The sequence below is a fragment of the Sander lucioperca genome, chromosome 20 (genome assembly GCF_008315115.2).
Source record: "Sander lucioperca isolate FBNREF2018 chromosome 20, SLUC_FBN_1.2, whole genome shotgun sequence".
Classification (NCBI taxonomy): Eukaryota; Metazoa; Chordata; class Actinopteri; order Perciformes; family Percidae; genus Sander; species Sander lucioperca.
Genome location: NC_050192.1, coordinates 21,893,103 through 21,918,906, shown reverse-complemented (window position 1 = coordinate 21,918,906; position 25,804 = coordinate 21,893,103). Strand labels below are relative to the sequence as shown.

Genomic DNA, 25,804 nt, shown 5'->3' with positions numbered 1-25,804 from the left:
GGATCCAAAAAGTTTATCTGTCTGTCTGTCTGTCTGTCTGTCTGTCTGTCTGTCTACCTATCTATCTATGTGCGATAATCGCGCGTTCAAATATCACTGTCCTCATTCATATTTTCAGACTTTAAAAATGATATCCAGCTACAAAAAAAGTTAGAACGGAAGTACAGAGAGTCGTTTCTATGCAGATGATACACCGTCGCGTCTCATTGGTGTAAACTCGCAGTTTGCAGACCGGCGCATTAGTAGTTTCAACTTGTCTCATCGCGGGTCTTTGGTCTGAACTAGGCTTTAGTTACAGAGGTAGTCTCGTACTGCCAGACCTTCCTCCTCAGCGCTGTGGAGGAGGGTCTGGCTAGTCCACACAGCATTGTGGGATGAGAGAAAAACATGCTCTGGTTTATTGGCATTTCTTTAAACCAATCACAGTCGTCTTGGGCGGTGCTAAGCTCCGGACGGAGCCACGGTGCCTCTGCTAAATAGTCTCAGGAAGGAACTTGTTTTGGTGGAACATGTGGACGTTCAAAAGTAGTTTTAGTCGTGCAACAGAAAACTCAGATTGGACAGATAGTCTAGCTAGCTGTCTGGATTTACCCTGCAGAGATCTGAGGAGCAGTTAACCATAGTTCTCATAAATCCATCGGAGAAACAAAGAAAGAGGAAGGTAACGGGACATCCGGCCATAAAGAGGGACATCCGGTGAAATTTCCGGCCACACCGGAGCAATCCCGGAAGTGGAACGTTGTGGATATCGACTACAGAGAAAACAACTGGGCAACTGTTTGAAGAATGTTGCATGTTTCTTTACGTTTACTGTTAAAAATAAGTCTACAGATGTGGATGCAGTTAACATTTGAACTCACAGCAGCTGAAGGTTTGGAAGCTGCTCACACACTGAACTGGGCAGAGAGGTGATCCGAGCTCCTGTGATAGTCCTGCACACGCACACACACACACACACACACACACACACACACACACACACAGTTGGAACAGCAGAAAGACGAACCAAGACGGCTTTTGATAGTTTTATTTTGTTTCTGTCGACTTTGTACGATGATAAAATTACCGTTTATTTAAATGAAGTCTGGTGGGTTTGGCGATTTCACCGACTGTTAACATGACATGTTAAACAAAAAGGATCTTACTCTTTAACTAAAAGGTCTATCTCTGTAGGGACTCTTTCCACAATGTTGTCAGACACTTAGAATAATAATCTGAGTCTGTCAGCAGCAAAAACAGAACTTTTAGTGGATGGAAACTGAAGGTGCGCATTTGCCCAATAACTTAGATTGTAGCTTGTTTTACCACTGCAGACTGCAGCAGACTTGCTTAATTCGGGACCAATTTTAAACATTGTTTTTCCCATCATTCCTTTGGACACAAAAACTATGAAAATATGGTGAAAATATGGTCCAGGTTGAAAAAGAAATGAATGTGGACTGTGTGTCAAACCTGGAGTAACCTGATTATGTGTACAGTATTAAACAATGAAATGCATGTTGTTAGTAGTCTAAAAGATTCCTATATTTATAAAATATTTAAGAGGGCAGTTATACTACAATTTAGCCAAATGTCTCTCCATTGGACGTCCTGTTGAGACAGGATGTTGAGGCGTGCAGTAACACCGGGAGGGATCATTTGAAGAATGTGTGACGGTTTGTTTGGTTGGCGTTTTTATTTCCACCTACTGGTTCAGCGTGAGGTTACTGTTAAACACACAGCGCTTTCAGGAACGAACAGAGTTCAAGATGGAAAATTACAAGAAAATAAACACAGCCAAGGTGTTTATTATGACGTGGAAATCTGGGCCACAACAAGGAGAAAGTTACAGTCTGTCAGATAGAATAATAACTGCAGAGTATTAATAACACACACTGATGTCTGCTACAACAGCAAACGCACTCAGATATGAAGCATTCCTCTGTGTGTTTGTGTGTGTGTGTGTGTGTGTGTGTGTGTGTGTGTGTGTGTGTGGGCTTGTTTAACTATATTCGTGGGGTCCAAAAACCAGGAGTCTAGTATACTTGTGGGTTCCTGACAGCTTTGTGGGGCAAAAATGCTGGACCCCACAAGTTTAAAGGTCTGTTTGAGGGTTAAGACTTGGTTTTAGGATTAGGGTTAGAATTAGGTTATGGTTAGGGTGAGGGTAAGGGTTAAGGTTAGGCATTTAGTTGTGAAGGATAAGGTTAGGGTAAGGGGCTAGGGAATGCATTATGTCAATGACGGGTCCCCACAAAGATAGTGCCACAAACCTGTGTGTGTGTGTGTGTGTGTGTGTGTGTGTGTGTGTGTGTGTGTGTGTGTGTGTGTGTGTGTGTGTGTGTGTGTGTGTGTGTCTTACAGGCTTTCCAGGCTCTTGGTTCCCGTCAGATCTGGAAACTCGGTGAGATCTGCTGCTCCGTTGAGAGAGCTGAGAAACAGGCAGAGAGTTTGTTGAAATACAGATAAACATTGTCTCTTTCTTTCAGTTTGTGTTTATATTCTTTGCGTGGTCAGTGTCTGATTACAGTAACTGAGGCGGAAGATTACTGAATAACTTAGTTTTTAAGTGTTTTATCTGCTGCACGTTTCTCACAGTGTGCGTAGCTCTGGTAGGTTCTGAAAGGCAGATCGTCCAACAGACTGGATCGGGTTGTCGTAGAAAAATCTATAAAACACAAACAAACAGCTTCATTGTACAATAACACACATGGCAACATACTAAATACCAATTGACTGAAGACTTGTAGTCCCTTGTCTGTTTTGTTCTAGATTTATCAGACTTTGTGTCCAGTTTTACACACTGTCAGGTTTTCTTAAAATGCATTTTAAATTGACTGAAATATAATTCTCACCCAAAGCTCAACACTAAACATTGAGGTAAGTTTACTTATCATGGAAGGATTACTGAATGACCCGTTAGGGGTGAGGTAGTCTCGCATTGCCAGACCTTCCTCCACAGTGCTGCAGAGGAGGGTCTGGCTAGTCCACACAGCATTCTGGGATGGGAGAAAAACGTGCTCTGGTTTATTGGCATTTCTTTAAACCGATCACAATCATCTTGGGTGGTGCTAAGCGCCAGACGGAGCCACGGTGCCTCTGCAAAATAGCCTCGGGAAGGAACTTGTTTTGGAGGAACGTGTGTACGTTCAAAAGTAGTTTTAGTCGTGCAACAGAAAACTCAGATTGGACAGATAGTCTAGCTAGCTGTCTGGATTTACCCTGCAGAGATCTGAGGAGCAGTTAACCATAGTCCTCACAAATCCACCAGAGGTTAGAACGCCAACACAGAGAAAGAGGAAGGTAAAGGACATCCAGCCGAAAATGAGGGACATCCGGCAGCAATGGAGCAATCCCGAAAGTGGAACGTCGTGGATAGTAGAGCTGTCAATCTTCCTCTATAATACCATTCGAATTTCATTTGTTATTTTTTTTAGTATTCGAATAATATTCGGATATTCAATGCTCAAATGCAGCCTTTTATTAATATGTACTACACTACTCAGGCGTATTCATTGCCAATGCCACTATCAGCATGTGGTTGTTGTTACACGTTCTGTCCACTAGAGTTACTTCTAACATCAGCCTGGCCTTGAAGGGGACCTACGTCATGGCGCATTGTATTTCTGGCACGCAACTTTGTTTACATTCATTTTCCACCACGAGCACACAGCGACAAACACAAATCAACAGAGAACTCTGTAATGAAACATTATCTAACAAGTGTAGTGAAGCGGCTTTGTTGTAAAGGCGACCACAATGACATCATGTTAGAAAGCAATGCTGAAACGATTTGTCATAAACTAGCAAGCTAAGTAACAGTAGTGTTAGCCATGATGCTAACGGCATTGATAACTAAGCCAAACGGTGCTGCCACTACTATTTTAGTGATTTATAAGCAACCTGTTTCTTGCAGATTGTCACAATACTGAGAAGACAGCTGTTAGAAGGTAATATATGAAGTCAAAGCTAAATCTGACAGCTGTAGGGCAGCTAACATTAACTTTAGCTTTCTCCATGAAGCTTCCAGCTAAGCTCCTATAACTCACGACGCAGTTAAGAAACACGAACGAGCTAACTAATGATAACATAAGCATTTTGGCTCAGTGGATGATGATGTCAAAGTCATGTTAAAACTATTTCCCACCCTTCTGATTCCCAGCTGCAGTCTGTCATTCCCACTGTATGCTACTAACGTTACTCGGTACTTAACGTTAACGTTAGCTCCGTGATCTAAATACCTCACAATGCCTTGTGTTTCTCACTCCCGCTTACTTATTGTTCATCAGACGTAACATGACAAATTCACATTTCCACGTTGCGTTTTCACATGCGGGTAGGCCAAGGTGAAAAGAGGGAAATTAGCTAACGCTAGCCAACATATTTATTTAAAAAAGAAATCACATTCGAATAGTATTGATTTTTTTACTATTCAAATTATATTTTTGGAATTCGTTCCAACAGCCCTAGTGGATAGAGACTAGGGTTGAGGGGTCCTGACCATGGATGTATAACAATAACTAGAGACCGGATCCCAAAATGTCGCCTTTTCAGTTTAATGATAATTGCTCGCCTGGCGCATATGCCAAAACGTTTCTAAGCTTGCGGGGGTTTACTTCCGTGATATGCATCCTGCTGATTATTCGCAGTAGTGTTTCTCCCGCTGACCCTGCCCGCCCATGGACTTTTACATTGTGGCATAGGTGTAATTTACAGGGGGGGTGGGGAGGTTACAACCCCCCTAATAATCAAAACTGGCCAGTGCAACCCCCCACTCCCCCCCAAATATCTAATAATAATTTATTTTACATACAATTAAAGACATTTACAACATAAATTGATGCAGAAAACAATCACCAGAATGCAGGAAATGAATTGTTTGATAACCCAAAATTTAAATTTGGCTCAAAAGTGGAGTTCTCAACCCCCCCTCCTTGTTGAACCCAAAGGTACGCCCTTGCATTGTTGTGGCGTCACAGGTTTTTAAATAGCTTTTCTCAGGTAGAGGGAAGTGATTTCAAAAATGTAAATAGAGTCATAATCAACCCTTTTAGCAGTTCCAGGTGTCCTGGCAGTCTCTGGCAAGTCTCTTTTACAATGGTGGGGAAAATCATTTCCTTGTCAAACTAGTTTGACAAATATGTGAGATATGTCAGAGGTACCTACATGGTGATAAGCGAGGGGTTCCCCGTGAAGGCGTGCTCCGGGATAGACTGGATGTTGTTGCTATGAAAACCACTAAACAGTAAAACAGAACAGAAATTAGTTTTCCTCCTAACTTCATTCCTGATCCCTTACTAGTAAACAGTGGCGGAAGAACTACTCTACTACTACTACTACTACATAAGTACAACTTCAAACAACTTCAAACTACTTTATATACAGTTAGATAGTTTAGTCCAGTGGTTCCCAACCTAGGGGTCGGGCCCCTCAAAGGATCACCAGATAACTCTGAGGGGTCATGAGACAAAGAAGATGCAAATCTATGCTGTATTTTTGAGGCGTTTTTTGGGAGACTTTTACCTCTTTGAGCCTTGAACAAGTATTCAAATACAACCATCTGAGTAGATGGCAGAACAAGTAGATCTTTGGTGCAACACCAAACAACAGTAACAGCTGTTTTAGAAAATCTTTCAACCATCAGCATTGCAATTTGTAAGCTTATCATATGTATGTTAATGTCAAAATGTAACTGTACGTCCACACCGCCGCCGACTTGAGCTGCAAAGAAGCTCTGGCCGCCCGGTCAAGGACGCTGGTCAGAAAGTCCGGGGAAGCTGTTTGAGGCTTTGGCCGCTCTGACGTAGCAGCATTCTATGTTCATCATGGAAAAAGATCAAGCAGCCACTGCACGGCCAATACACTGACACTAGAAACCTTTTATAAATGACATATATAATGACAGAATGTGTATTGGTTGTTGGTCGCAGCGGTGTCTGTTAGCAGTTAGCTCGCTCGTTAGCCGCTGAACCGCAGCAGCGTGCAGGCAGAGCGAGCAGCCGCCAGCTGTTGATCCGTGCAGGACTTCACCGTGAGCGGACTGTTTAGAGACCATGTGACCGGCAGGTAACGTTAACTGGTCCCTATACGCAAATATCATAAATGATAGGGAACCCAGCAACGGCCATGATGAGCTTCTCCTCCTTTTTCTCTGAACTAATGTTTTGGTAGGAACCAAAGTTTACATCGTATGTTTCTCTGGAATCAGCCAGCGTGAAGGACGTCTATATTCCGATTGGTTGCCGCTGCTTGCCGCTGAACCGCGTCATAGCTCATTACCATAAAGTTGACCTACTTTCAACTTCCTGATTGACGCTCTGGTCGCTCAAAACGCCGACAGATTTTCCGCTCCTTGCAGCTGAGAGAAGCAGCTTCCATTGAAAATGAATGACTTCCTGTATCTTTAGAAGATCAAGTCGGCGGCGGTGTGTACATACAGTAATGTGTAGAGTAACTAGAGCTGTCAAAAAAAATGTAGTGGAGTAAAAAGTAGGCCTACAATTTTTTTCCTCTGTTACGTAGAGAGGTTGAAGTATAAACACTCAGGACAGGACAGAGGCTTAGCAATGCTAGCCACAGCACTGTGGACATTAAAATAGACCTGAACTTGTTTTTGGGTGTTGTCCGTGTTTTCATCTTAAAGGACAATTCCTTGTATGGAACCATCTACGTTATTTATTTTTTTGACAATTTGGTTGAAAGAAAACCCAAATTTCGGACTTTTTGAAAACGGGTCAAATTTGACAACAGGAGGATTAAGACAAAAAAAACAACTTTGTATGCTTTGTTGGCTAAAGTGCGGAACCTGAGCTGGTCTCATCTAAATGCATTAATGTTGTCTTTTTCAGTCAAAAACATACAAATACTTACAGTTCCTTCAGGTGACTGAGGGACCGGATGGCTGTCGGAAACTCAACCAGGCTGTTGTAGTTCAAATCTCTGAGAGAAAAAGAGAGAGAAATATGAAAGACAGGGAAGCAATTTGGGAATAAAAAGTTGTGAATGTTAATGTGACACAGAAGATACAACATCAGCAGTCAGTGAGATCTCTCTCACACACACACACACACACACACACACACACACAGGTTTGTGGCACTATCTTTGTGGGGACCCGTCATTGACATAATGCATTCCCTAGCCCCTTACCCTAACCTTAACCATCACAACTAAATGCCTAACCTTAACCCTTACCCTCACCCTAACCATAACCTAATTCTAACCCTAATCCTAAAACCAAGTCTTAACCCAAACATCCATTTGAAGTTGTGGGGTCCAGCATTTTGGCCCCACAAAGCTGTCGGGACCCCACAAGTATACTGTATTCCCGGTTTCTGGACCCCACAAATATAGTTAAACAAGAACACACACACACACACACACACACACACACACACACAGACTGTGAATACCTGATCCAGACTGGGATTAGCACCACTGCATCAGATATGTTGCATCTAAATTGGGAATGTCAACCTTAAAATGGAATATTAGGTTGAACTTGGAATGTCAGCTCTAGATTTGGAATATCTGGGGTCAGCTTTTATTTTGAGAAGAACTAGGCTGCGTCCGAAATTCCACACTATCATGCTATTTAGTAGCTAAAACAGTATGTGATATTTTTTTAATATGTCAAAACCCTTAGAATGAAACCAATAGTATGTGAATTGCACACTATTTCCGGTAAAATATTACAGTATGCAATACTGGACACTATGCCAGCATAAGTATCACACAATGCAATGCGGTAGTAACGACAACGTTCATAACAGACAAACAGACAGAAACCAAGAAGCTGAATTACATTTCTACATGATGGAAATAGGGTAAAGAGGACAGAACAGAACAGGAAGGAAGGGAAGGAGTGGTAGCCACTCACTCATTCACTGTGCAATACATTAATAATCTACTCACATATATACCTGGACACTCTAACTGCTCTTAACTGCTAATTTATGCTACATGTAATTTATTTATTAACTGTATAACACAATACCATACACAGTCCTATATATCTATATATTTATCTGTAGTTTATTGTTGTTTACTTTTTGTAAAAAATATTTAGCTAAAAGTTTATTGTTATTGATATTCTTATACTGTATTTTTTCTATACTGTATTTTTTTTTATACCTTTTTATTTAAAGAGTGTTTTGTAAGCTGCTAAAACCTGCTGCTGGAAATCTAATTTCCTTGCAGGAGTCATCCCAAAAGGATCAATAAAGAGAAGTCTAAGTCTACATATTTAAACGACTGTTGGTGTAAATGTTTACCTTTTTCAGTAATATAAGCGTTATCTGGCGATGCTGCTAGAGCGGAGGTCCGCAGAGGTTACCACGATTATGTGTCTTCAACACATAGACTGTATAATATTAATGGACAGAGCATCCGGTCGGCGAAGTACTGCAAATGCAGAAGTGCCTTAAACCTGCATTCTATCTGAATTCCAGCAGGGGGCGACACGTGCGGTTGCAAAATGAGTTTGGTTTCTGTAGAAGTCTATGAGAAAGTGACCCACTTCTCACTTGATTTATTACCTCAGTAAACATTTTCATAATGAGTTTATTGTCTCAATCGCTAGTTTTAAGTCTTCTGCAACACAGAACGATGTTCATTTTTTGAATTATGGTCTCGTTGATTTTAAAGTCGGCGATAAAGCAGGGGGTGTTTAGGGCGTGGCTATGATGTGATTGCCAGTGAAAGTGTGTATTGTAGCCTAACGTAGCGTGTAAGGGCTCCTCTCTCTTGTCTAAAATCATCACATCCGCAACCAGGATGGCTGCGCCCATAACGGAAATTTATTTTTTAAAAGCCTTTGTTGGTAATGACAGCTTCAAGACGCCTCCTGTATGAAGAAACTAGTCGCACACATTGCTCAGCTGTGAGTTTTGCCCATTCTTCCACACAAACTGTGGAAACTTTCCAGAGGTTTTCAATTGGATTCAAGTCGGGTGATTGACTGGGCCATTCTAATTTTCTTTCTCTGAAACCAATTGAGAGTTTCCTTGGCTGTGTGTTTGGGATCATTGTCTTGCTGAAATGTCCACCCTCATTTCATCTTCAGCATCCTGGTGGATGGCAGCAGATTCTTATCAAGAATGTCACGGTACATTTCTTTACATTCCTTCAATTATATGACATCTGCCAGTGCCAGATGCTGAAAAACAGCCCCACACCATGATGCTCCCACCTCCAAATTTCACTGTTGGTATGGTGTTATTAGGGTGATGTGCAGTGCCATTTCTCCTCCAAACATGGTGTATGCTATGACAGCCAAAGAGTTCAATTTTGGTCTCATCTGACCAGATTATATTCTTCCAGTATGTCATTGGCTTGTCCAGATGTTGTGCAGCAAACTTTAGGCGAGCTTCCACATGCCTGTTCTTGAGCAGTGGTGTATTACGTGGTGTGCGTGGATAGAGGCCATTGCGGTTGAGTGCATTACTAATTGTTTTCTTTGAAACAACTGTACTTGCTTCTTCCAGGTCTTTCTGAAGATCTCAGCGAGCGGTTCTTGGTTCTTCGACAACTGTTCTAAGTATTCTATGGACTCCTCTGTCAGAAATCTTGCGAGGAGCACCTGGTCGTGGCCGGTTAATGGTGAAATTATGTTCTTTCCACTTCCAGATAATGGCCCCAACAGTGCTTACTGGAACTTTCAGAAGTTTAGATATTTGTCTGTAACCAATGGCATCCGTATGATTTTTTTACAATAAGCTTCTTTGCTTTTACCCATCATGAAATGCTTCTTGAGTAATTTTGGTATTGAAAAACCTTTTTATAGGCCTTCAATTACGACTAATCCAGCTGATATTAATTTGCACTAATGGGGGCAATATTGCTTCCTAAATACTGACAGATTTCAGCTGGTTTATTGGCTTCCCATGCCTTTTTACACCCCTTTTTCTTCATGTGTTCAATATTTATTCCCATTATCATTCCACTTTATTACACATAACTTTTGTCATGGACATACATGTTTTGATTTCTTTGTATATCTGGATTACTTGGGTTGTTACTGACATCTGGTGAAAATTTCATTCCAATAGCCCCATCGGAAATATATTTACTGGGAAAGAAGTTGACGCATTCAATACTTATTTTCCCCGCTACATGTATATATATATTGGGAATGTCAGCTGTATATTGGGAATGATAGCTCATTGTTAGCTCTATAATGGAAAGGCCAGCTCTACAATGCTGTGGGAATGCCAGCTTCAGACTTGGAAAGCGTTTCATGTAAATGTTTGTGTTTCAAAATTGATGTTTAGCTTAATCTTTTCTCCGTCTTTTAAGTGTATTAAAGTAAACATTTAACTGTGCCTTGCTCTTTTCTTTCATCACCAGTAGAGACTAGAGCATTCTCCGAGTCTACACATGGCTTCAATTAGGTCCTCTCATCCATCTCTGGGATGCAGGTGGCTGCTACACACACATACACACACTGTGTGGAATGAAGCTGCCACATTGTGAAAATACCATTAAATTGAAATTGCTTCAGTCTGGTCCTGAGTGTGTGAATACATGTGTGTGTCCAGAGGATGATTTGTAACAACAATAGCTGCTATACGCTTTCTGCCAAACTATTATTGATGGAATTTGAAGGGCTATGATTGGATGAGAGCTGGATAATAGGTTTTTGATTTAGTCCGTTTAAGGGCTCCAGAGGTTTTTGGGAAATGTTAATTATCGTAATGTCATGCTGTAAATTGTGCATGCTGATTAAGTTCAATAGGTTATGTAAGACGGTGGAGCAACATCAGGCGTCCTGCAGTAACAGTCCTGGGAATTTCTTCCATAGATAATGTTAGGTGATGAACCAGACTGGGAATGCCAGCTCTAGGCTTGGAAAACCAACTCTTAACTGGGAACGTTTTAACTCTAGACTTCTAATACCAACTCTACACTGGGAATTGTCATATCTAGACTGGGAATGTCAGATCTAAAGAGGGAATGGTCAGCTCTAGATCAGGTCATGTCTGCTTTATACCTGGAATACCATCTCTAGACTGATAATACAGCTATATATTGAGAATATCAGCTTCATACTGGGAATAAAAGCTAAATGTTAGCTCTATAATGGATAGGCCAGCTCTACAATGCTGTGGGAATAGTCAGCTCTAGACTGGAAACATCAGCTCTAGACTGGAAAAACCAACTCTAAAATGAGATTGTTTTAGCTCTAGCTTGATAATACTAACTCTATACTGGGAATTGTCACATTTAGAGTGGAATACCAGATTTATACTGGGAGTGAACGCTAGATAGAGTCGGACACAAGCTATATAGGGGATTTAATTCGTCCTAGGATGGGAATACCTACTGCCACATTAAAATGCTAGATGTAATACCAGATCCATGCTCGAAATTGTCTGCTCTGGACTGGGAATACCAATTATATACTGGGACTAGACTATGAAAACCAACTCTACAATGGGATTGTTTTACCTCCGGACTGCTAATATTTAGTCTTTACTGGGAATTGTCACATTGAGACTGGGAATACCAGATTGTGAAAAGGCTTCCTTTCTCCCTTTTCACTAGGCCCTGTTCCAAAAATGAATACTGTTTGGTGTCTGCTTAATTCTTAAGTTCACTGTAATGTTGTAGGTTGTTTTAGTTTATTTGTTAAATTATTATTTGACATAGGCCTGATCAGCAGGTTTTATGGGTTCATAGTGTTGTGTAGGGAGGGGCTGGGCAATCCTAAGGGTAAAGAACAATAGGTAAGATAGTTCTGCAGTAAATTACATTTTTATAATATTTGGGGTGCCTATTGTAGTGGGTGCACATATATGTATAAATACTTATGTCAGCAGTAACTGATCTATCCAATTGTAATGATGTTAATGATGCTTGCTCAGGTTAGCTCACCCTATAATCACCTGTGCAGGTGGTAGGGTCCAATTAGGGGAGGCTGAGTTAAAAGGGCTTCAGGAGAAGAAGGTCAAAGTAACTTGGCAGCTGGCTGTGAGGTTGCCGTTTTGTTTGCTGTTATTTTGCCTAAGTTTAATATTGTTTTTGTATTTTGGTTTTGAGTATATTTTGGTGTCATTTTTGTTAATAAAGACACAAATTGTGAACTTGAAAAGCCTCCTCTCCAGTCGTCAATCTTGACACAGATGTATACATTAAATTGGTCAACTCTAATCCTGGAATATCAGATCAAACTTGAAATTTTAGCTCTTGATTTGGAATTCCTGGGGTCAGCTTTTATTTTGACAGCAAAAACGTGGAAAAACCTGATCCAGCTTTCTGATTATTCTCTGCCAGGTGTGCACGTAGTAGCAAATAAACAATGTTCCCAGTGTGTTGAACTGTTCCTTTAATGGTGGATAAGGAATGCATTTGTCTTGATTGACAAGTGTCTCAGCCTTTCCCACTCAGAACTGGTGGTTTTTGGCGGCATATGCTTGCCATGGATAGTTACAAGGTATTTTTATGGTTTAAACCTCTGAGGTTTCTGATGTTTTGAAAGCTGGGTTTTGGGTTTTCTGCTCACCACCACTTTCGTCACTTACTGGAACCCGAACATCCTAATTTGGGCAAAAGGGACAGGGCTTAGGTGAAGCTGAGGTGGGCAAGAGAAGGGAAAAAACCACATCTGAACTCGTCTGTGATGTTCTTCATAAACCTGGGTGTGTTTTCCTTTAAGACTGAACCGAGCTTGTTGAATAATTTCTTTTTTTTTCTGTTTTCATTTCCGTTTTCTGCTTCTCTCTCTGTTTGTGTTTGTAGTTTCAGATGAACATGAGTCTGTGGTGTGGTTTATTATTGCTGATCCTACAGGTACACACACACACACACACACACACACACACACACACACACAAACTGCCAGTGTGTGTGCATGTAAAGTAATTATGATTAGCATACAGCCAAGGCCACACACAGAGCCACACGCATATACAGAAGTATTTCCAAATGAAGGCTGTGTGTGTTTGTGTGTTTAAACCTGCTTCTCTGGTTGACTGAGAAAACAGAAACATTTCTATACACACACATTCCTTATTTATACACACACACACACACACACACACACACACACACACACACACACACACACACACACACACACACACACACACACACACACACACACAGAGGTTAATCTGCTTCGACTCCATCTAATATCCAGAAATACTTGCTAAAAAAAATAGATCACATGCTAACCGCTAGTGGCAGGAATAGGGGCTAAATTTTGGACATTTGAAATTCCCTTTCACTCTTACAGGGAGGTCTTGTACAATTATCGTACATGTGTGCAGTGTTGCTGTGAGCTTTTCATCACCTTAATGATGAATTAAAACACTGAGCAAACAAAACAAAAAAGTGAAATTAAAGTAAAAGGAGAAACGCTAGCGTGCTGTTTATTCAAAGGAAGCTCTTTTTTTTATGGCTGCTTTTCAAAGTAAAATCTTGTTGACTTAATTTAAAAACCATGTTTAATGTTCTACTGTGAAGAAATACAGAAATACATTTATATATTATGTTTTTTCATTTCCTTGTGCTTCTATTGTTATTAACTCAAGAAGGTGATGTTTTCGGCTCGGTTTGTCTGTCAGCAGGATTGCAGAAAAACTATACTGACCAACACTGACAATTGTCATGAAACTTGGAAGTTATTGTAAAAAAAAACATTGTTATTGGGTAGGTAGGTAGGTAGATAGATGATAGATAGATAGATAGATAGATAGATAGATAGATAGATAGATAGATAGATAGATAGATAGATAGATAGATAGATAGATAGATACTTTATTCATCCTGAGGGAAATTTCTTAGTCAACCATAACACAACAAACACACATACACACACATATCTCGCATATATAAAAATCACTCGCAGAAATTTAAAGAGTTAACAATTTGTGAAGTGATTACGAAGGTCTGGTATGGACTGACCATGTGATGCAATGGCCATGATAAGGTGCTATGGTAGTGTGTGTGCAAAGGTGGTAGTGCAAAAGAGAACAGTGCAGGGATTGAACCGTGCAATAGCTTATTATTAAATATTAACTATGACTCTAAAAAGACAAGAATATAAACATAATAGAATTGCTTGACAAACAAGAAAAGGAATAATATACTTTAGCGTACATTTACTTATTCTTACTTATCTTTTTTTATTAGACAGGTGCAGAAACTGTGGTTTTGGAGGCTTTTTGTTGACTAACTGACTGCACACAGCATCTTAAAAGTCCTGTTCTCAAAGTGGGGTTGCCAGGTTTGAGCTAACTCCACTGTCAAAACAAGCAAATGTGACAAAAGGTCCGTGCTGTTGAATGCAGGCTTTTAGGAAGCACTGCCAGGTGTTTTGTAGCCAAGGTAAACAGTCCCATATTAAAGGAAAATGTGTAATACATTTTTGTTTTGCATTTTGTCACCTTTTGTACATACATAAATTAATAACTTGTGTGGATTTTGAGGGCTCAATTGACTGTTGAGACGAATAATAAAATAATAGATTTCCCAAACTTGGAGCGTTGCTGTTCAAATTAAATCCTGTTAAGTCTGCTCTACAAACGTATAAATTAAACCTCTCTGTCATCTCCTAACCCTTCACCCTGACCCTAACTCAACCCTGACTTCTTCAACTCCTCCCCAAAACACACACACACACACACACACACACATAAACAGAGAAACTCACAGCGTCTCCAAACTGTGGAGTCCGTGGAAGCAGTTCGTTCCCATGGAAACGATCCTATTGTTGTTGAGATGCCTATAGAGAAAAGGAGAGAGAGAGAGACTGATGGACTAATGAAGCAGACAAAGAGTGCATGTGTGTGTGTGTGTGTGTGTGTGTGTGTGTGTGTGTGTGTGTGTGTGTGTGTGTGTGTGTGTGTGTGTGTGTGTGTGTTTAAAAGGGGCCCCGGGGCCTCTCAAGAAGGTTTTATTTCTTTTGGTAATTTCATGCAAATTAGCTTCAAGCCGATTGGACAAAAGAAATGACAGCCGACTTCAATGCTGCCGCACTGAATGCCATCACACACACACATGCACACCAAGCAAACACACACACACACACACACACACACACACAGTTTTGCATGTTATTAAGAAGCTATTACAGACAGTCACTGCCCAGTTAAACCTAATGCAGCCACAGCTCTAAGCAACAGTCTGCACACACAGACAAAATAAAATATTACCAAAAACCTTATTCTGTAAACCCCACAAGTTCAGATATCTAAGTTCAGTTAATTTAGATCTTCTGAATTGATGTGACGTTATAACTGTAAATTTTAGTTCAAACTACTATAAGTCCAGCTTATTGAAACACATTTTATATAATTAAATTAACTTCAACTGCCCAACCAACCTGCTAAGTACTGCTCATTAGCTAACTAACTACCTAACTGTCTTACTAACTGACCAACTAACTAACTAATTCACTAGTCAACTTCTGAGCTCAACTATTTACTGAGTAACATTTCAGGCTAACTTTATGAACCAAATTGTTATCAAACTGGCTAACCCAGGGATCAACTGACCATAGCAACCTAATTCACTGGCTAGCTAACAGACTAACTGTCTTATTGATTACCACTTGGGCTAACAAACTAGCTTGCTTACTAACCAGCTGATTAACCATAACTACATTACCGACTAAAATACTGACTAACTCCCTTATAAACCAAAAAGCTAACCAACTGACTGACAAAGTCCGATTACCACTACTAACCTAATGAAAACCAACTGACTAGCCTTCATGACTAACTCAATGTAAACAAAGAAGCTAACCAACTGCCTAGCATACAAGCTGACTTACTTGCTAACAAGATTAAGCTACTGGCTAATGTTAACTTACTGTCTAAATAGCTAACCTTCTAGCTAACCTGCTATTATCCCACTGACTAGCTTTCATGGCTAACTTAGCTGTAAACGGAATAGCTAACTACCTGCCTAACATACTAGCTAACTTACTTGCTAACAAACAGATTAAGCTACTGGCTAATGTTAATTTACTGTCTAAATAGCTAACCTACTAGCTAACCTATTATCCAACTGACTAGCCTTCATGGCTAACTTAGCTGTAAACAAAATTGCAAACAGCCTGCCTAAAATACAAGCTGACTTACTTGCTAACTAACTAACTAACTAACTGACTAACTTACAAACTTACATGGTTAACATTAACTTACTGGTTAACTGACATCCACTAGGTAATTTATCGGCTAAACAACTGGCTAATCTACTATCTTACTTACTAACCAGCTACTAGCTAACTCCTTTTATACGGAAGCGTAGTACTGCCACGCCTGAAAAAGAAAAGCATATCAGTATCACGTTATTACATGACAAAGTTATTGTAATAACAAGATATTTTCAGGTTTTAACAAGATACTATTACGTTATTACAACATACAAACTTATCAAGTTATAACAAGAACATTTTCTTGTTAACAAGAACATTTTCTTGTTATAACAATATACTATTTATCAAGTTATAACGTGAAAAGTTTCACGTAAAAATTTGATAAATAGTATATTGTGAATATGTATGTATTCACTGTTCATTTTTTTTTTAAGATTATTTTTTGGGCTTTTCCACCTTTCATTTTTGACAGGACAGCTAGGTGAGAAAGGGGAGAGAGAGAGGGGGAAGACATGCAGGAAATGGTCACAGGTCGGATTCGAACCCTGGACCTCTGCGTCGAGGCATAAACCTCTCAGCACATGTGCACCTGCTCTAACCACTGAGCCAACCCGGCCACACCACTGCTCATTTTCAGGCTTTAAAAAAATGTTAAGTGTGTTTGTGTCGTACGTACAGCACCACCAGGCGGCCCAGCTTGCTGAAGGCGTGATCTGGAACGTGGCTGATGTGGTTGAGGGCGAGCGTCATGGCCTGCAGGGCGGGCAGCTCGCTTAGCGCCTCCATCGGCACCTCCGTCAGAGAGTTATCATCCAACCACAGGTGACGGAGCAAGCGCAGGCCGGAGAAACAGCCAATGGGAACGCTGGAGATGTGATTGGCGTCCAGGCGGCTACGGAGAGATTTACACACAGTGTAAGCTGACATTAACTCACCAGTTTATGTGTCCATTAAAGTGAGATTTTGGCAAAATAAAAGTTCCTTTATGCAAATATAGGCGAAGAATGTAACAGAACATTAAGGTGTATTTAATTAGAAATATGTTTTTAAATATCTTTTCAATATGCCAACTTGTGAAAACATATTTTGATAGTTCAGCTTTTTTTTTAAACATTTTCCAATGCACGAACAGCTTCAATGCGAATATATAAAAATTAAAAAACACAACCTGCATTTACACTTTTCTTTATTTATTTACGAATTGTAACCATTTAATTTTTTTTATTGCGTGATTTAAAAAAGTATACATTATTATTATTATTATTATTATTATTATTATTATTATTATTATTATCATCATTACTGCCGTCCTGAAAAGTTTTAATCTTTGTTTAACCATGCAACACTTTTCAATGAAAATTTGATATCTGACGAGATAAGGCGACTGCCGGCTGGTCATGTGACGCTGGCTACAGAGTGAGAGCTGTGCGTCGAATCAGCAGCCATTGCTAGCTGAGTTTAGCCGACAAAAAGTGAGCGTCATGTGGCGACGATAGTTAGGTTTAGGCCCCAAAAAGTCTAGTTAAAGGTGCAGTAGGTAAGCCTTATAAAACTAACTTTCTGTCATATTTGCTGAAACTGACCCTATGTTCCAGTAGAACTACATGAAGCAGGTAATAAAAAATGGCACCACCTACAGCCTGTAGTGTGATTTGCAAAAATCCACCTCTCCCTGTTCAGATGCACCAATCAGGGCCGGGGGGGGGGGGGGGGGGGTCTAACTGTTCAGATGCACCAATCAGGGCCGGGGGGGTGTCTAACTGCGTGTCAATCACTGCTCATGCACACGCATTCATTCTCCCTTGTGGGGGGAGGGGCTTAGGAGACCGTTTTGGGCTTTAACAGAAAGGGGGGAGGGACTGAGAAGTTGTTGATGTTCAAATTTTTCCTGGATCTTCCCAATCCTCCCTACGGCACCTTTAAGTTTAGAGAAAATATCGTGGTTTGGATTAACCCTTGTGTTGTCCTCGGGTCAAATTTGACCCGTTTTCAAAGTTTTTTACATCAGGGTTTCTTTCAACGAAATTGCCTAAAAAAATTACATGGATGTACATTGTATTGAACCCATCCTCTGATCTTAACTATTAGTCAAAATAACACATAATTTCTGCTTTTTTTAAACTGAAAGAATAGGTATAATGTCATATGAATTATGGTTTATTGAACAGGAATATAAAAAGCCTTGAAATAAGTGACAAAAATGTTTAAAAACAGCGTCAAAAGTAGGGCTGCAACTAACGATTATTTTCATAGTCGATTAATCTGTTGATTATTTTCTCGATCAATCGATTAGTTGTTTGAGCTATAAAAATGTCAAAACATCAGAATCAGAAATACTTTAATAATCCCAGGGGGAAATTATTTTTTGTTACCACTCAGGTATACAACAACATATACAACAGCTGGAGCAGGAACAGGCAGCATGCAGCTTTCGCGCATGCGCACTTAAAACTCTCTCCTAACTCTCGCAGGGACAGATACAGCATGACATGAAGGAGAGGAGAGGGGGGAAAAAAGCAACTCTCAGACTATCCTCATAAAGATAAGAACAGTGTGGGAACAGGAAAAAACACCACAGCACGTAAGCACACAAACAGTACATTTGCACTGCAGCACAACATAACATAACATAACATAAATGTACAGTTGCACATTTAGCCGCGAAGGCGCGTGAAAAATGTGGATCAGTGTTTCCCAGAGCCTAAGAGGACGTCCTCAAATGTCATGTTTTGTCCAAAACTCAAAAGATATTCAGTTTCCTGTCCCAGAGGAGAGAAGAAACTAGAAGATATTCACATTTAACAAGCTGGAATCAGAGAAATCGTATTTTTTTTAATAAAAAAAATGACTCAAACGATTAATCGATTATCAAAATAGTTGGCGATTAATTTAATAGTTGACAACTAATCGATTAATCGATTCATCGTTGCACCTCTAGTCAAAAGCATCGAAAAAAGCAAGACATAAACGTTGGAAATAGGGCTGAACGATTTTTGAAAATAATCTAATTGCGATTTTTTTCCCAAATATTGCGATTTCGATTCGATAATTTTTTTAAGCTCTTTGTCTTCTGTATTATTCAACAAAGACAAACAATAAATCATTTTATAGTATGAACACACAATTACACACTAGACAGTTAAAAAAGTAAAAAATATAGTATACACACACACACACACACACACAACAGTGTATATTTTTTACAGTGCACAGAGAGGAGCTGCCTCCAGCCCCTCCCCCTCGTGAAGTTGCGTGCTGCCGTGTGTACTTGTTCAGAGAGGCTATCGTTACGTTAGCTAGTTGCTGGTGTTCTTGCCGTGGGATTAACTGGACTAATAAAACCGTTGAAACACCGCGGCCACGCTGCTGTGAAAGCTCCCCGAACGTCATTTATCAGAGTCTGGTTGTTACCCCTCTCAGTGGCAGCTCCTCCACTCATATCTTTATAACGGAGCTAACCGCTAACCGGAGCTAACCGGAGCTAACCGCTAATCAGAGCTAGTTGCCAACCGAGCCTTCAGTTCTGCGTGTCTGTATCCATTAACTGCACGTATGGACTCGAACCAGAATAAAACCCTTAATTTTATTAAAATGGCTGTAAAAGTTTTGAACTACAACTCAGAGTTGTTTGAATGACAGAAATCAGTTCAAGGTACGACGTAGCGTTAGCGTGCTAGTTGATGCTTTCTCTGCAGAGTGCAGACTGATTTGCTCTCGCGAGTCATGTGACCAAATCGCAGCCTTTGCGATTAGGAAATCGCGTTTTAACATATCGCGATATTATCGCAAATGCAATTAATCGTTCAGCCCTAGTCGGAAAGAGCATCAAAAATTTGACCCAGAAGGACAACAAGTTCATGATCAACTTGAAGACAACACAAAGGTTAAAACACTCCCCGGGAACGAACACGCGTTTCCTGGGTGGAAGTCTTTTATCTGGCCTCCATCAGGGCGGTAGTGAAAGTAACTTAGCCCGAAAACATTAATGAATAAAAGCATGGTTTTATAATGAGTGACTGAGAATGAGTTTTCATTCTGGCACTCCACTAAAGGCTTGTTTACGATGTGCAAATTGGTCATTTAAAACGTAAAAACAAGACACTGGCAGAAAACTTCTACATTTTCAATACATGCGAGAGAATATCAGCTTTGATGAGGAGCAGCATTTGCAGAATATAAATCGGGGGACTTCACCAACCTCCCTTTGAAGCCGTTTAAGAGGAACATTAGAGATCAAGTGTTTGAACAGCACGGAGGAATGATCGGCAGGCTGCTCGAGCACCACTCCACCAGCCGAAGGGCTCTCCGGCTAAACGAAGGTATTTTAACGAGCACACACTTATTGCTAAGAGGGTTTATATAAGGGGGTAGTTAAATCTACAGCAATGCATCATATTCTATAAGATCGTCATATGTTTGTAGCCTCGCTGTCCTGTGAGAACCACGTATCTCTAAAAAGTTTTAAAACTTTTCATGGTGTCAGAAAAACAGCCCTGTTTTCAGCTGTGTGACGACGCATTTTCCAGCTGATCCAAGAGGCTTTTTAAAGACTTTATTTAGTTTAAGGAGGAGGAGAATTTTCTCAACAAATAAAGGAACACTTCATCCTTCAGTTTATCACAAACATTTAACATCAACACATCTGGAGATGCATGTTTTTATTTTATTTTGGAGTCACGAAACATAAACATGCATCTGTAGATACAAAGAGGTCCATCTGTCTGTCTGTCTGTCTGTGTGTGTGTGTGTGTGTGTGTGTGTGTGTGTGTGTGTGTGTGTGTGTGTCTGTCCGTCTGTGTGTCTGTGCGTCTGTCTGTCCATCTGTGTCTGTCCGTCTGTGTGTCCATCTGTCTGTCTGTCTGTGTGTCTGTCTGTCTGTCCGTCCGTCTGTCTGTCTGTCTGTCTGTCTGTCTGTCCGTCCGTCTGTCTGTGTGTGCTGACAATACCTCCTCTGTTCTCATACAGACACAGAGGAGAGAGAAGGATGGGACTTCACATAATGGTCCATCAGATAAATGAGAGAGAGACCTCCAACAAAAAGAAAGACCCAGACGTCTCCATTCTTATTCCCTTATCTACACACACACACACACACACACACACACATACACACACACACACACACACACACACACACACACACATACACACAGGTACAGTTTCAGTATAATTACCGTGTGTTTTCAGACTGAGGGAACACAGTGTCCGGACTACATACATTAATATAGCGGCCCGTGTGTGTGTGTGTGTGTGTGTGTGTGTGTGTGTGTGTGTGTGTGTGTGTGTGTGCGCGCATGTGTACGTGTGTGTGTGTGTGTGTGTGTGTGTGTGTGTGTGAGACTAGACTAAAGATTCCTTTCCACCAAAAGGTAAAACGAGACAAAGGTGTGTGTGTGTGTGTGTGTGTGTGTGTGTGTGTGTGTGTGTGTGTGTGTGTGTGTGTGTGTGTGTGTGTGTGTGTGTGTGTGTGTGTGTGTGTGTGTGTGCCTCACAGTGACTGCAGGTTGTGCAGGCTGTTGAAGGCCTCAGCAGGTACAGACATCAGCTGGTTGTTCTGGAGCATCCTGGTTAAAGAGAACAAACGGAACAATGAAGGAATAGTTTTAGGAAACACACTTATTCGTTTTCTCTCCGAGAGTCAGATGAGAAGTTCGATACCACATTCTTGTCTGTGTGGTAAATACGGAGCTACAGCCTAATAAAGGAAACACTGTATATGTACATGTAATAAAAAAACTGTAATATGACCATAAATGGTGACCTGGGGATGAGTCAACATGTGCAAAAACTGTTCATTAAACTGAGACACTTACACATGAAAGTGTCTCTGTGAATGATTAGCACCAGTAAACATACCACACATTATTACAGTGTGTGTGTGTGTGTGTGTGTGTGTGTGTGTGTTGCTCTCTTAAACAATCGTAGTGAGGACATTTCTGCATTGTAAAGCGCTATCACCGGATCTGACGACTTCAAAGGACTGTTTGAAGACTTTGGTGTGTGTGTGTGTGTGTGTGTGTGTGTGTGTGTGTGTGTGTGTGTGTTTGTGTGGACTTACAGCACTTTCAGGTTGTAAAGGCCGGTGAACGCTCCTCTGGGGATGACTGACAGATCGTTTCCCGCCAAACGCCTGAGACAGACAGAGGGAGAGAGGCAGAGGAAAGATCCTGATGCATTACTGTAATTTTAAAATTTCAGCAAACAAAAAACAACAGTTTGACCATGGATTTGTTCATCTGTGCACATAAATAACCACATCGACTGAAACAAATCCACCTTCCACAAACAGCATTACCATTAACTTGTCATGAATACTGCAGTACAACCTTAAAATACAGATACTAGCCTGCAGAGTCATACACTTACTTTGAGTCTCAGATGATCTCAGAGGAAGTGAACTGATAACAAAGGGCTCAGTTGTTCAAAAACCTAAAGGTCTCACATTGTAAAAAGTGAGACTTCCAGATTACTTTCTTTATTATAAAGCAAGTCGAGGTGCTATAAAAATACTGTGAAAGTATCAAAACGAGATCAACGGTTGCAGTTTGGTTATGTTTAGGCACAAAAACTACTTACTTAAAGGTCCAGTGTGTAACGTGTTAAGTTGTTCATTATCAAAATCTGTTGCCCATTTCACAAACTTGTCCTTTTTCATGAATATTAACCACCACCATCAATTCCAAGTATTCCTTTTGGCTTGAAATTTTACATTTGCGTTTGCATGAACTGGGGTAGACGCTCCATATTCATGCTCCATCTGGAAATACGTTAGCTGGTAAGGGACATACAGGACATACTGCTCCACCTTTCGTGTTTTCTCTCTCACATGATAAACTAACAGCTGCTGCTAATGCTGCTAACGGGTATCGTAGCTTCCCGGCCCCGGCAAGTTTGAAGAAGGAAACATGGAGGACCACACGTATTCAAAATCCAAATTTCAGGAACAGGAGTCTCCTTCTTCTTCGCCCAGAAAAAGAAAACGGAGATTGAAAAGAGCAAGAGACCGGCTTTTTGAAGCGTGAAGGCTACCGTAGCTGTAATACGTACTTTGAACTGCGTGGTGAGAGAGAGTTGATTGATATATATGATCTCAACGATAGATGGGAGACATTCCCACACATTGGACCTTTAAGTTTAGAAAAAGATGGTGGTTTGGGTTAAACTCAGATGTTACTTCACTTCCTGATGCAATGTGACGCACAACGTGACGTTTGTAAAGTTAAAAAAACACTGTTTACTTTTATTTTCAAACGGGACTTGAACCTCCGGTCTCCCAGGTGAAAGTCCTGTGTTTGCTTAATCCATCCACACCCCCCCCGCTGGTGCCTCGGTAGATGCTAGATCGGATCCACTAGACGTGTCGACGTCGCAGGACGTGCTTCGAGGCCCGCCTTATTCTGCCTTTGATTGGCTTATCCTGGTATTCTAACCCTAACCCTAACCAATCCCCACTCTAATACTTCCTCACCTTACTTCCTGCTTTGCTCCCGTCGTAGTCTATATCCATGACAGTGGTGTAGTCACCCCCAGCATTAGACTCGCCCGTCCCAAACGACGTGTCCCAGAGCAACAACCCTGGGGTTTTTGTAACGTTACCGCTTAAAGCATCAGCCTCATCTGGCTCATTTTCTGTAGTTTCTGTAACGTAACCGTCTGCTGCAGCGGCAGGCTTACCAAAACACTGAAAGAGTGTAGTTTAAATTTGATTTCATTACATATACCATATCTACTTTAGCGATTCACATTTGTTAATTTCAATTTTGCGCAGAGAATGACTGACAAGCAACTGCGTTGTTGTTCCTAGGCGACTTGCAACACAGACCGGGTGAATTTATGAACGTAAGTGTGAAAGTTCTCTCACAAAACAGACATCGTTACGTAACGGTATCCTTGCGTTTTTGTAAGTGGGTAGACCGAAATCCTTGACCTTTCCTCGTGGGTATACTCCGTATACCTGTGTATCACATAGACTACACCACTGATCTACGACGTTACACTTTCGGGACTTCTCGGTTGCAGACGGAAATTCCTCCGGATTTCACTCTTTTAGGCCGGATGTCCATCCCCTTCCTCTGTCTCTGTGTTGGCGTTCTAACCTCCGGTGGATTTGTGAGGACTATGGTTAACTGCTCCTCAGATCTCTGCAGGGTAAATCCAGACAGCTAGCTAGACTATCTGTCCAATCTGAGTTTTCTGTTGCACGACTAAAACTACTTTTGAACGTACACACGTTCCACCAAAACAAGTTCCTTCCTGAGACTATTTAGCAGAGGCACCGTGGCTCCGTCCGGCGTTTAGCTCCGCCCAAGATGATTGTGATTGGTTTAAAGAAATGCCAACAAACCAGAGCATGTTTTTCTCCCATCCCAGAATGCTGTGTGGACTAGACAGACCTTCCTCTGCAGCGCTGTGCAGGAAGGTCTGGCAATGCAAGACTATTCCCGTCATAACTACTACGGCCACTAGAGGTCGCCGCTTCTACAAACATAAATATAGGCGGTAACTGCTGCTTGTACAAACGACCTAGAAATCTAGACACACCCTAGCGGCAGCAAATGTAATTTGCAGCCAGGATCGTCTAGCAACTCTCCGTTGGCTTGCGAGCTGGAAAAAACAAATTCTGGTCAGGCCAATCACGTCGTGTATAGAGTCGGTGGGCGGGGCTTATGGCTGCTGCTGCTGCTGGGAACCGCGGCCTTCTGGAAGACTTGGAGTTAAGCTTTTTTTGAGAAAAGAACAAAGAAAGGCACTGAAGTCATTCTTAAAAAAGGAAGATGTGTTCGGAGTTTTGCCGACCGGATACGTCAAAAGTCTAATCTATCAGCTAGCGTTGCTCTGGTTGGTTGTAGTGCTATCCTATTGCGTGCAGAGAGAATTTGAAAGACAACCGTTTATCCCGGCCCCGCTCAGATTGAACCCAGCCAACGTTGAGTTCCCAGACCAACATCTGGATCTGGGTCTGGCTTGTCAGGCTAGTCTCTCTGTAGAATAACTGTTAATAATGAGCTAAAATAAATTAACAACTTATCAAAACTAAAAAAACTATTCAGAAATATTGAATGGCTACGAGCCGGACCAGTGATTATTAATTCTGTGATTGGTTATTTCTTGTGTGTTGACTGTTTGTTTTTGTCTTCTTTTTGTCCACAAGGGATGATTTTTTCAAGCCCAACGAGTCGAACATAGACACTGAGGGATGCAAATTAAATTTAATATTATCTATAAATAATGTATAAAAACAATGAAGAGAAAGAAGGACCAGAAAAGCTCTTAATTTCCTCCCACCCCTTTCCAACATGACCAATATTATTTGAGTTGCTTATGTGTTGCTTATATGTTTTACTTTGTTTTGAAAATTTAAAATAATGAACAGAGACAGAGACAGAGGTTCAGCCTGTGAACAACTGACCTCGCAGAGACCTGAACATGACTCTGACTGCTGTTCTGCTCTGCTGCCAGCTGTGTGTGTGTGTGTGTGTGTGTGTGTGTGTGTGTATCTATGTGTCTGTGTATCTGTGTGTGTGTGTGTGTGTGTGTGTATCTATGTGTCTGTGTGTGTGTGTGTGTGTGTGTGTGTGTGTGTGTGTGTGTGTGTCTCTGTCTGTCTGTGTGTGTGTGTGTGTGTGTGTGTGTGTGTGTGTGTGTGTGTGTGTGTGTGTGTGTGTGTGTGTGTGTGTGTGTGTGTGTGTGTGTGTGTGTGTGTGTGTGTGTGTGTGTGTCTCT

The 25,804-nt window shown here is 41.0% G+C and overlaps 1 protein-coding gene across 2 annotated transcripts in view; it reads right to left on the bottom strand.

The window, feature by feature from the left end:
* Window positions 1-25,804, bottom strand: part of LOC116051982 (leucine-rich repeat-containing G-protein coupled receptor 5) — a 63,553-nt gene that overhangs the window by 18,838 nt on the left and 18,911 nt on the right. For both annotated transcript variants that reach the window (XM_031302465.2, XM_035996265.1), the window contains exons 3-11: window positions 22,140-22,211; window positions 21,574-21,645; window positions 16,758-16,973; window positions 14,633-14,704; window positions 6,850-6,918; window positions 5,146-5,217; window positions 2,576-2,647; window positions 2,342-2,410; window positions 861-932 (exon numbers count right to left, since the gene is read on the bottom strand). In XM_031302465.2, the coding sequence (XP_031158325.2) occupies window positions 861-932; window positions 2,342-2,410; window positions 2,576-2,647; window positions 5,146-5,217; window positions 6,850-6,918; window positions 14,633-14,704; window positions 16,758-16,973; window positions 21,574-21,645; window positions 22,140-22,211 (786 nt within the window). The remainder of the gene's footprint in view (window positions 1-860; window positions 933-2,341; window positions 2,411-2,575; window positions 2,648-5,145; window positions 5,218-6,849; window positions 6,919-14,632; window positions 14,705-16,757; window positions 16,974-21,573; window positions 21,646-22,139; window positions 22,212-25,804) is intronic.